The sequence below is a fragment of the Drosophila guanche genome, unplaced genomic scaffold (genome assembly GCF_900245975.1).
Source record: "Drosophila guanche unplaced genomic scaffold, DGUA_6, whole genome shotgun sequence".
NCBI lineage: Eukaryota > Metazoa > Arthropoda > Insecta > Diptera > Drosophilidae > Drosophila > Drosophila guanche.
Window position 1 is genome coordinate 3,527,566 of NW_022995746.1, and position 12,749 is coordinate 3,540,314.

Consider the following 12,749-nt stretch of genomic DNA (forward strand, 5'->3'; position numbering starts at 1 on the left):
TATATTCCTCGATGAGTTCCTTTTTATCGAATCAAATTTTATTAAATTTAAATTAGTTTTTACATTTAACAGTTTTGAGTTTTGATCTCATTTTTAAACACGCATAACCGATTTCTAAACAAAAGCATTCCACTATATTTTGTTTTGGTTATTCAACACCTTTCTTATGGTTATCATTTCGCTATCAAATTGTAATTTCTTGCCATATATTTTCTTTAATAATTTTTAACTTTAAAAGTTTTCCTGAGGTGTTTTTATTTGGTTTGAGGCCAGAGCCAGTCGCTGCTCCTGTGATTCGTTTTCCGTATTTTCCGTCATTACTTTTATTTAGATTAGAGAGCGTTTGTTGTAATAGTTTATTTTGGATTTTTATTAAATAAAATATTAACAATTGGGGATGCCCATTGGTTAGTTTTAGTAGGTGTTGCTTTTTGGCTCCTACAACTTGTGGACTTTGACTTTGACAAAAAGTAAAGCACATAAATAATAACGTAATATCAAAAATGTTAATTGATTTATTACTGATCCTCGGGAGCTGGCAGCTTCTCCCAGGTGGGCTCCACGCCCCAGATTTCGCGGGCATACTCGGCAATGGTACGATCCGATGAGAATTTGCCGCTGGACGCAATATTATGGATGGCCATCTCCAGCCACTTGGCTTGGTTCTACAAAGAGAGAGAAAAGTGAGTTCAGAAAGAGATTTAAATACAAATAATTCTCGATGAATATTTACCTGGTAGGTCTTGGACACCAGATCCTGTGCCTTCAGGTACGCATCGAAATCGGCCAGCAAGTAGTAGTGATCGTATTTGAGCAGAATATCGGCAATGTTCTTGAACTCATTGGGATTGCCGGGGCTGAAGAAACCGCCCTGGATCTGATCAATCACCTGCTTGACCTCAGCATTGGCATTGTAGTAGTCGTATGCATTGTAGCCCTTCTTCTTGAGAGCCTCCACCTCCTCGACGGTCATGCCGAAGATGAAAATGTTATCCAGTCCCATCTCCTCGGCCATCTCCACATTGGCACCGTCCAGGGTGCCGATGGTGAGGGCGCCGTTCAGCTGGAACTTCATGTTGCCAGTGCCGGAGGCCTCTGTGCCGGCGGTGGAGATCTGCTCGGACAGATCGGCAGCGGGCATGATCTTCTCGGCGAGCGTCACGCGATAGTTCTCCAGGAAGATGACCTTCAGCTTGTCTCCGACAATGGGATCATTGTTCACGACATTGCCAACGGCACAGATCAGTTTGATGATCTGCTTGGCCACATAATAGCCGGGTGCGGCCTTGCCACCGATCATGATGGTCCTGGGTGTGAAATTGGCTGTGGGATCCTTCTTGATGCGATTGTACAGGGTGATGATGTGCAGGCAGTTGAGCAGCTGGCGCTTGTACTCGTGAATGCGCTTCACCTGGATATCGAACATGGACGAGGGATTGATCTTCACGCCATAGTCAGCCTCCAGAATGGCGGCCAGCTTCAGCTTGTTCTCCTGCTTCACGCGTGCCACATTGCGCTGGAAGTTGGGATCCTTGGCCCACTTCTTTAGAGCCACCAACTGATCTAGATGCACGGGCCACTCGTCACCGATCTTCTCGGCAATCAGATCGGACAGACCGGGATTGCACAGCAGCAGCCAGCGACGGGGCGTGATGCCGTTGGTCTTGTTCTGGAACTTGCTGGGATCCATTTCGTAAAAGTCATGGAAGAGCGAGTCCTTCAGGATCTGCGAGTGAATGGCAGCCACACCGTTGACAGCATGGGAGCCCACAATCGAGAGATGGGCCATGTTGATGCGCTTATCGCCATCCTCCTCCACGAGCGACATGCGACGCATGCGATCCAGATCGGTGGGGAACTTCTTCTTCACATTCTCCATGTGCAGGAAATTAATGTGATAAATGATCTGCAAGTGACGGGGCAGAATCGACTCCAGCAGGGACACGGGCCAGCGCTCCAAGGCCTCGGGCAGCACCGTGTGATTGGTGTAGGCACAGGTGCGGGTGGTAATGTCCCATGCCTTCTCCCAGGTCAGATGCTCCTCATCGATGAGGATGCGCATCAGCTCGGGTATGGCCAACGATGGATGGGTATCGTTCAGCTGGATGGCCACCTTGTCGGGGAAGTGATCAAAGGAGTTGCGCACCGCCTCCCGGGAGCCGAACTTCGAGGCCTTGTAGCGACGAATGATGTCCTGGAGAGTGGCGGCGCACATGAAGTACTCCTGCTTCAAACGCAGCTCCTTGCCCTCGAAGAAGTTGTCGTTGGGGTACAGCACACGCGAGATGTTCTCCGCCAAATTACGATCCAGCACGGCCTGAATGTAGTCACCATCGTTGACTGTAATCAGCGAGATGAATGATCAATCAATGGGGGTCTAAGGGTGGAATATCATTATCGAAAACTTACAGAACTTCAGGTTAAAGTCAATGGGAGACTTGGCGGACCACAGGCGGAGCGTGTTGACATGATTGTTGGCATAGCCGGGAATGGGATTGTCATAGGGCATGGCATAAACCCTCTGGGTGTCCACCCACTTCTTGCCCTCGGGCGTATCGATCACACGGCCATAGAAATGAACGGGCAGCATGAACTCGGGACGTGCCTTCTCCCATGGGTTGCCATAACGCAGCCAATCGTCGGGCTCCTCCACCTGCTCACCGTTCTTGATCTTTTGGGCAAAGATGCCGTACTCATAACGGATGCCATAGCCATAGGCGGCCAGACCCAGAGTGGCCATCGAGTCGAGGAAACAGGCGGCCAAGCGACCGAGACCGCCGTTGCCCAGACCAGCATCCTCCTCCATCTCCTCGAGATTCTCAATGTCCAGACCAATCTGGTACATGGCCTCCTCGCACTCGCTCTGGATGCCCAGATTGATCATGGTGTTGGTGAGGGAGCGACCCATGTAGTACTCCAACGAGAGGTAGTACACACGCTGAAAGGAACCAATAAGAAAATAATTATTAATTAACTCTGTTACTCTGTATTTAATATTATTTTAATGGTATTTCAGCGGAATACTTTTTGTTAAACATTTTAGCACACATTTTCCAACTAAAATCGCAATCAAATCAGCTACGAAAAAGCAGTCTACTCCATAACATATCAACACAAAGTTCAAACAATTTATTACGAAACGACAACAAGCAGAAGCTACCCCAAAACTACATTAAGACAAACTCCCTGCAGGTAAAAAGAGAACCCAAGTCAAATCTAATATTAAATCATAATATTTATAGCCATATTTATATCTACTTTGGACAGGTCAAACGCGGAAATGGTGGTGGTGCCAGCAGATGAAAATATGTTGGTCCATGCTACTGAAAAGGTCCTCACTGTGGCGCATGAGCACCGCACCACTCTGGCGTTGGGAGCAGCTGTCGTGCTCTTAATACTCGCGATCATCCTTCTGATTAAGTTATTTAAGAAACCTGAGCCTAAGCCTCGACTCGTCCTGGTACCGATGGCAGATGAGCCACCAGAGCCTCCCCCACAGAACATGATACCCCATCACCGATATAATTTGAGAAACACGCCAGCCCGTCGATACCGGGCTTGTAACTAATATTCAAATTACATTTTTCGATTATAAATCTAGCAATCAAAACGATGTCAAAATTCCAAAATAAAACCATCAATAATGCTGTAGCCTCGCAGTGATTTGGAATACCTTTAAGAGCGTTTCTTTAAAGACTTTAAGAGAGCATATTCAGAGTTTAAAGGCGAGAGAGAGTGGCGTGCATTAAGATAATCTTTCAAACAGAACAGGTTTTGTTTTGCCCGTGAATTATTGTTTGCCAAGTGCAAGGTTTTGTTCCACCTGAGCCCAGGCTCAACTGTACAGCATACACCCGTACAGCTTTAGCTGCCTGTAAAATGCCTGCTGATAGGGAATAGTATCAATCGGTCGATCGGAGACCTAGTTATGTCGGACCGATGCCGGTGCCGGGCCGGCATATGCCATATGCTCGCCCCAACAAGGTCACCCAGTTCTCCCAAAAAGAACATTGGGCGTTATCAATCATCACTCGGAATCGTTTGCTAATTTCAGGGCAGCCTTAGTGGAAACTATTAATAGAGGTTACATTCATTCGATTCGTATCGGTTGCTGCTGATTGCCATAATGTTACGAGGCCATTTGATTGTTTATAGCAACAGTTATCAGTGGGGTCTGGATTACATACCGGCTGCGCTTTGCATGATTGAATGCACAGCATGAATCTGATGAATCTAATGAATTGAAATGGGAATCTATCTGCTGCACCCATCTCTGGCCAATGCTAGGGTGCTGCTGATCAGCATCATCGTTGAGAGTGTCGCCAGTGAATGGCGCTAGTGAGAAGCTTCAAGGTATGCGACTATGCGCCGAACATTCTCTTATCATATAAAACGCATACCCCGGGTGCATGCTGGCTGCCCCACAGCCAATTAGTCTGAGATTTGTTTGAGGGATCTTGTTTGTGCATAATACTCGTAGCATGTCTAGGTGAAGCGGGGGTTAAAGGGGTGAGACTTTTGATTAGAAAACATTTCGCAAAAACATTCAGATAAGATATGTACAAGGAAGTAATGCACAACTCAATGCATTGGCAGTATTTTTAACGCAATAATGCTCCAGTGTATTTCGGTATAAATTCCACCAATATGAGCACCAAAGTCTGAGCATAACCCTACCTCAAGCGTTCTTTGGCTTATCTAATCGAAAGCCGGTCAAAACATACATTTTTGGGTCAACATTCTCGTTAAAGCTTTTCAAGTCATTCAACTTTACATTTTTCGGGCTATTTCTCATAGCTAGTAGGGCCTTTGGCAAACGTGCTGACCCAGACATATGTTTTGTTGCGGCTTTTGATAACAATAAATACATTTTGTTTGCTTTTTTGCTTCCATGTATAGATTGGCTGCATTATAACCGCAATCTGGTACGTAAAATTATAGCAGATGTGCATAGGAAGTGCCATCAGGGTAATGTGATAGTTTTGCCGTTTCGTTATTAAACAATCATTAATCACTGATAGCCAAAGGGGGTTTAATATACGTTTTTGTGTTACCATTAGGTGAGATAAGTCGTGCAAACATATGGATTCAGTGGCACAAAGTTTCCACTTGGGAAAATGACAGAGAACTCTTTCACAGCGCAGAGGAGGAGGTTACTCAAACCCAATGAACTTTCTTCAATTTACATAAATTACCGCAGATTGGAATAGATAGAATGTGAGTGGCACTCGTGAAGTGCTCTTTCAATTAGAACAAAGTCTGGACATGCCACAACAGCTGTTCGAGTATCCATGAGATACCATTCCACCTCACCCACTCCAACTCTCTCTGCTCTGATGATTGCGTGACTTAATTGCATTGTATGTAGCCCCACCACAAACTAAACATAAACATCGAATCTATAAAAATTCCATAAAACTGAACGTAAGGGAAAAATTCGACTCAGCTAAATGACAAACGAGCAGCCAGCGCAAACAGTCCCATTCCCCCAAAAGTGTACCCGAAATAAAAATAAGAGAAAACCTGCAAAGAAATATATATACAAAAATGTTCCTTGATATTTTTGTCAGGCGTACGACAAGGGGGAGAAAAGACACTTTCGTTTTGTTGTTAATAACCTTTGATTGACCTTGAAATTATGTGTGTCGGTCGGTTGTTTCCCATATATACCAGGCAAATACTAGCCTCACATAGAGGCAACAACAACAGTGTCCCCACGAAATTAGTTAAATTGAAAGAGCCCAAATAAAAAGTGTATGTACTGCAGCCGGAAAGTTTTTTTTTGGGTGTTGAAATTGGTGTGGCGCCCCAAGCATTTGTGCTCAATGAATAATTAAGAGATTGGTGAAGTTCTGGTTGTATCTGGCAGATATTGAGTGGTGGCCACGGAATTGAAAGTGACTTAAGCTGACATTCAGGCAAGGACAAAGAGTTGTCATGCTGCGAGCAAAAATATTTGCTCTTGGAAAGCTCTCACGCTTTTGACACGTGCTAAGTAACTTGTGTATCTGATGGATACGCTCGGTGGGGCTGCTGTCAATAAAATATGTATGCAAAGTAGAGCTAAGCTTGGGCGCACTTTATAGAAATTTAGCAACAAAATGTATCATCATTCTAAGGCGGAAATCTTCATTAGCCACACAAAAGTTCAAACAGATGTGCGCCCAAGGAAATTGTATGCCAATTGAGATGGAAGACAAAACATACAAAAGAAAACCATTTGATGCGACAAAGCTAATAGATATTTACTTATATGTAGTTATAGATTCCATAAGAAGCACGGCGACAGCTGTGTGGCTATTTATATGCTGTTTAGCCTACAAATCAGCTGCTAGAGGAGAACACTCAGTAACCGGCATTTCATCTTGCTGTGCTTTTTGGGTTCGATAAATAACAAACAACAACAACATTCAATTTTGTGTGCAGTGAAAGTATTGCAATTTGTCGGGCATTCTCTCGTCACACTCCGTTCTCACGTTTTTGGCATTGATCCCATTGCAGCCACAGATCTCTAGTATAAGGGACATTGCTGCCAGAAATTGGTGTGCAATTAGGCAGAGCAGAGCAGAGAGACAATTGCGAACGAGTAGGAAAACAAAAGCGAAAGAAGTGCAACAAGCGCGCAGATGAGAAAAATAAATTTGGCCACCAAAACGGACAGCGCAATAAATTGGCGGATAACAGGCCGCACCAAAAAGAAAATGTCGTAATAGCCAAAAAAAAAAATGGAATTTCAAGTTAATTCAAATCGAATTTCTAGGGAGTCGCTTGGCCTGGAGCGCACAAAGTTCGGGTTCAAGGTTAGGTTAGGGTTAGAGTTTCTCTGCATGGAAATTTCCATGAAGGTGTGCCGTAAAATCAATAGACCGCCCTGGAGTGCGGGTGGAGTGGGAGTGTGGGGGGGGGGTGTTAATTGTCATCCAAACTCACCTTGGGATCCTTCTCGTAGTAGTGCTGCTGTGTGCGTATCCAGCGTCCCACCATGTTGTCCTTGACGGTGTTCGCCAGGGCAAAGTAGTAATCGCGCAGCGTGGCCACATTGCGATCCTTCACCAGGGTGTAGTGGAGATGGCGATTGAAGTTCTTCTTCACTTCGGTCACATTTCCCACCTCGGCTATGCCGCGCACTGAGATTTGCTTGCGTCGATCCGCGTCCGATTGGGGCTTCGACATGGTTGTCCTAGTTATATACGGTAAATGTCTCTTTTTTACAATTTATATATACTATATTTATAGGCAGATTCTGTTCCGATGCGTGGGTGCGCGTGTGTGGAAAACGGAAAAGCGAATGCGAAAAGAATCGAACAAGAAACCAAGAGGACCGTTCGCTGCAAATTCCGGAGCACTTCTCAGACGACGCTGTGCCAGCAGCTTTTGTTTTTTCCATCAAAGCTTTCTCGCGCTCGCTCTCACTTTTGGCGCCTGTGTTCTCCCAGTGACACACACAGCGCGGTTCTTATCAGCTCTCCCGCCAGCTCTCCCAGAGCGTAGCAGCGCCAAGCGTCACTTGCATTCCCTCATTATGCACTTTTTCTCTCTCTGGCACACCGTTCTTATGTTGGACACTCTCCTCCCTCGCTCTCTGGCGCTCTTCTGAGTTATTCTCTCTTGCCCCAGTCACCTTGTACGAAGGTCATACATGCGTATTTTATTTTTTGTTTGTGTGTTTTAGCGTGCGCATAGTCATGCTTTTTGTTCTTGCTTGTGGAGCAGCTGGCCGCTGGTGGCGCCCTCTGCGTTGGACGAGAGCTTGCCGCCTGTCAAACGGAAAGCTTTGGCAGCAGCTGTTTTGGTTTTGTTACAGTATATACATACATATGTAGATGCGCCAGTTTATGCAAGCGATGGTTGGTGGCTTAGGGTTGACAGCATAACTCAATTCTGGGAGGCGCGTTCATTTGGCGCCCTCTGCGATGGATGGAGAGAGCTTTGGAAGCTGTTTTAACGCGCTCTCTTTAGGGTTCACAGCATACTCAAATGCTGAGAGGCGCGAACACTTAATTTTTGAATCTATGAATGACGAGATGTTCTTTTGGAATTATTTCTTCTTACAAATCAATCAGCTCATTATATATTATTATATATTTTTCTTTCAGAATTGCTTAAATATTTATGCCAGCTGTAATTCCAAATTTTCTTTTGCAATTCTCTGGCTCAGTGCAAAGTTCATGCATTCGATTCGTGTTCGACTTCTTATCTGACAGCCGTATCGGTTAAGTCGTTCATTATCTTCGAATCTAAATGATACTGCGAGCAAGCACTCGCACTTTTGCCAATGCATACGCTTGTAAAGTGATTAGCATAATGATGTCACTCACTCAGAAGGTGTCCCACCAGCATTTCACAATGTATTATTTTAGTTCTCGCATTTAGTTTATTTATAGTTTTGTTTACAAGTCTCTGCCTTCAGTTTGGAGCGTGTTGCCGGGGCAGCAAATGCTAATCCCAGATACCGGCAAAGGGCATCTAGGATTCAGTCTGAAAGCAATTTAGTTATTCCATTTTCTTGTTTATTACTTTCCATAATGGCACTCCCATGTTCCACTAGTTGGGAATGCATGCGGAAAGAGTCCTTGAAAGGTGCGGTGGGACAGAGGGCAGGATAGCAGTAGTAGTAGTAGTAGTAGTAGTACGAGTGCCAGTGCAGATGTGAGTGCGGGAATCCGGGGCCCAAACAACATCTTATTTCTTGTATTCTTTTCTTTTCATTCTCATTCTCACTCTCACACTTTTCCCCCTTTTTGTTCATTGCAAAATGAAAATGATTAGCACATTTGCCAGAGCGGGTAGGACGTGGGGTTTGAGGCGGGTAGCTCCTGGCCACGTCCTGCCAAGCAAACTGTACGTCATCATTCATACGCTTGTCTGTGTAAAATTTAAAACTTAATTGGAATCTGAAATCCGCTGAATCTCGGCAGCGTAACGTACATAACCCTTACGCTTGTTGACTCCGGTTGGTTCCGATCCCAGCCAGGCCATATGTAAAACACCGGCCACGTTTTTGTTTTGTGCCACTATTATGCAAAAGTTATACCCAACACACACACACACACACATATACCATACCCACATTCACACTCGCAAAAAAGAAGTGAGGCAAAAACACACACATAAAAATAATCTCGGCTTAAAAAACGCATTTGAAAAAAAAGGACAGGTAGGGCAGGATAGGGCAAGACAGGGTGCGGTGGGGCGCCGTTCAAAAGTTAAAGTGTTGCCATTTTTCATTTGTACATACATTCATGGTGCTGTACCCTGGTGCATAGCCTGGGTATTATGTGTGTGACTAGCGGGTTGTCATGCAGGAGAGAGCGGAGTAGAGCGGAACACATTTGGGAGCAACTTGAACAACCGAATCCTAATTGTCGCTACATTTTCAAGCTATTATCAATTATAATATTTCTATATACGAATGGAACGATGTTTAGAAACACAAAAAACTTATTGAGAAGCATATTTTATGCAGTTTTATAGCAAGATGCGCATAGCCGTCAAAAGTAATCAAAAAGTATTTCAAAAACTTTGATGTAATAAAACCAAATTATTATTAAATGTGAGTACGCTAGACTCTGCCAGGGTATAACAAACTTCAGCACTCGAAACAACTCTTGCTTTCATCTTTTTTGTTGGGCGTGTTTGCTCCCATTCCTTTTACTCTCTCCTCTCACGCCGTTTGTTGTTGTTTGTGTGTTTGCTGTTGCTGTTGCTGTTGCTGCTCCTTCGACTGCACAAAAGCTCGAGTGTGGGAGTGTGGGTGTGTGCCGTGTGCATCTCTGTGTAGCACGCACACACCAGCAAGCATGATGAAACATATGTGAGGTACGTTTTTCGTGTGAAAAAAAGAGCGATTCGAGTGCTTGTTAGACGCAGAGGGAGGGTGGATGAAAGCGGGAGAGAGTGGAAGAGATAGAAAAAACACGTGAGAGCCAGAAACTCGTTTTGCCGCTAATTGGATGCTAAAGGTGTCTGTGTCTGTGTCTGCCAGGGTGTTGTCCGTGTGTGTTAGTGTAGGGGATTGTGGAGTTGAAGTTGCCAAACATCATTAACAGCAGCACACCGCCCAATGCTCACCCCGAAACACCTACCTGCCCCGCCCGCAACGTCCGTCCAAAAAAAAAAAAGGCATCTCAATAATTACAGTTTTTTCTCTCTTTTTCTGTACAGCCTTTTGATGAGATTAAAGTTTTGGCATAATGATGTCTCATTAAATTAAATGGCAACATTTGTCCATACAAAACTGATGTAATTTGCCTGCCAGAGCAGCCACCCCTCTGACTTTCTCCTAACAGGACTGATTAATGTGCCCATTGGCACCACTCGGACTGGAAAGTGACTGGAATTGGATCGAAGAGAGAGAGAGTGAGAGTGTGGGGGGGGGGGGGGAGAGCGTGCCTAATTCATTTCGCTCTCTCTCTCTCTCTCTCTCTCTCTCTCAGCATGTTCTCTGTAACTGGCTAACCATATCTTATTAACGTGTTTCCACGTCAGTCAGTCACTCCACTCTCTTTCTTGAATGAAAGCTGCCACTCCATCATTCAACGTTAGCATGTGACTGGCATTTTGACAATCAGTGCAAGTGCAACATCAGAATTTCCATGCCAAAGCAGTGCACCACATGGACCAGTCTTAGCGTAATTTAAATCATAGCGGATGGCTTTTTAAACAATGTTGATGCAATAATTACCCCACACTCGTTTCCTTTTATTCAAATTAGGTTACTATCTGCCCCCATATGTAAACTGTAGCCCCATCATTCCACGTCATGCACCGACTGAATTCTATTGGCAGCAGTCGGGGGGGGGGTGGAGTGGCCATTAAATTGTTTGGATATATTCCAATTTCCGTACATGTTTCGATTTCCGTTTTAAGCCCTTTATTTTTGCAGTTTAAATGTTGGCCATAAAAATGCAATATCAATATCAATATCAATGTCGGGAAGGAGACTTCGATTGCCCAGGCCCCACCTTTCCCTTGCCACACAAATTGATATCGAATTACAATAAAATCTGCATTTATCAAAGTTCAAATAACACACACACACACACACAGACGTGCAAACACGTACACGAATACTCATACACATGCAACAGTTGCATGGCAGCAGTGCTCCGTATGTGCGTGCCATTTTGTAGCCTTTAACCTTTTTATGGCCCCCGGCCATCAAGCAAAATACTCGCCCTCAAATGCAACAAAAGTGGAAAACTTTGCTTCTGCTGAAGTCGCAATACCCTGTAAGGGTTTGACGTTTTTTTTTTAGGAAAAGTCTTGGGTTGGGTCTTACTGCTTTGAGTGCCTACAAGTGCCTACAAAATGGAAGTTGCAAAGATCCATTGATGAACTGAGAACTCCACTGAGGATGTTTGTAAATTGTCATATACGAGAAGCATCTGTGGAATCAGCTTTGGAGATTTGGTTTCAGAAAAACGCTTCGAAGACTGCTCACGATTGGGAAATTGCCATCAGTGGGTCACACACCTGGGGGTCAAAATGCACATTTCTCTAAGGTAAATCCGTTTACGAGCATATTATACGCTCTCCCCGTGGCAGGCAATTGCCAGCTCAGACGGTCAAACATTTTAAAAGGGGTACTGGGACTGCGATGCGATGGCTGCTATAAGAATAAAATCCCAATGGGAACATTTGGAAGCCAGCGAGCGCGGCCATTATGAGCTACTTAGCAACCGATTTGTGCAGCATTTGCCACACCTCCTGCCCAACAGACACACACACACACACACAACACGTATATTATAAGCACTCTGTTTGGCATTAGTGTGCGTGTTGAGGAGGAACAAAAATGAGTGGAAGGCAAATTGTTGAGGATTTGAGACGGGTCTCAGGTTTCTCTGGGTGGAATCATTGGATTTGTTTTTCTTTCGTTTCGTTTCGTTTGTTGAATTGAAATTGCTTAATTTAGCAGATAATTTAGCCAAACAAATTGTTTTCTGTGTGTGTGTGTGTGTGTGTGTGTGTGTCGCCCACCCAACACACCACAGCCCGAAGGTCGTACAAACACACGGACACGAATGTAATTAGCCCGCTTTTCCGTATTTGTTTGGCAATTGCTTTTGTGGCTTTTGTGTTCCAATATCCACCCAATAAGGGACTCCACTCCACCAGATTCGACGGAATGTGCTTCGATATGAACACTCCCATGTGGCCATTTGTATGCGAGTTATGGAGCCAACTGGGCTTTCCTGTCCTAGTCGGCACTATTGTTGCGACAACTATTCAATTACCTCTTAGAAGCCTCTCTCTCTCTCTCTCTCTCTCTCTCTCTCAGGAGCCAAAAGTCAATGTTTAATCTGGTTACTGTTTTACTCTGAGGGGAGGGGAGGTTTTCTCTGACCAAAAACAATGCTGCAAAGTGCAAGCTGCAACGTGCAACCCACAAAAATACCCGTGTATGCCCCGGAGAGACATTCTTCATTGAAAAGCAACTGCAAAACTCTTCGAACATATTCGCACACGTAACAAGTTTTGTTTGTGGGAAAGAGCAGCATGATTTAATAGAATTTTGTGCAGCAGGGACTCAACAATAAATACTGTACGTTTCGTGGCTGTAAGACGAGAGACATAGCTTGCATTTCCATCAGTTATTCCAGGCAATAACGATGGTAATTGTAAGAGTAATTGTTTGCATCTGGGGGCATAATTATGATAATCAATGCCCATTGGGCAATCATAAAATTAATGGATTGAATTAGCCAACACATTGCCATCCATAATTGTACACTCACTGCCAATGT

General features: G+C 44.5%; 1 protein-coding gene and 1 long non-coding RNA gene across 2 annotated transcripts; one reads left to right on the top strand and one right to left on the bottom strand.

Moving 5' to 3' along the window:
• Positions 1-194: 194 nt before the first annotated feature.
• LOC117581747 (glycogen phosphorylase) lies at positions 195-7,316 on the bottom strand. Its single transcript, XM_034269144.1, has 4 exons — positions 6,931-7,316; positions 2,410-2,938; positions 734-2,340; positions 195-665 (listed from the first exon to the last, which is right to left on the bottom strand). The coding sequence occupies exons 1-4, from the start codon at positions 7,171-7,173 to the stop codon at positions 519-521; spliced, it is 2,526 nt and encodes an 841-aa protein (XP_034125035.1). The 5' UTR covers positions 7,174-7,316; the 3' UTR covers positions 195-518.
• Positions 3,091-3,651, top strand: LOC117581748. The gene is made up of 2 exons (XR_004573675.1): positions 3,091-3,192; positions 3,268-3,651. It is a non-coding gene; the product is annotated as an uncharacterized LOC117581748 (long non-coding RNA).
• Positions 7,317-12,749: the final 5,433 nt, after the last annotated feature.

Excerpts from the sequence above, each read along its gene's own strand:
- LOC117581747 (XM_034269144.1), bottom strand. The coding sequence starts at position 7,173 with ATGTCGAAGCCCCAATCGGACGCGGATCGACGCAAGCAAATCTCAGTG. Across the intron at positions 2,939-6,930 it reads ACTACGAGAAGGATCCCAAG|CGTGTGTACTACCTCTCGTT; the intron begins GTGAGTTTGGAT and ends GGTTCCTTTCAG. Across the intron at positions 666-733 it reads TGGTGTCCAAGACCTACCAG|AACCAAGCCAAGTGGCTGGA; the intron begins GTAAATATTCAT and ends CTCTCTTTGTAG.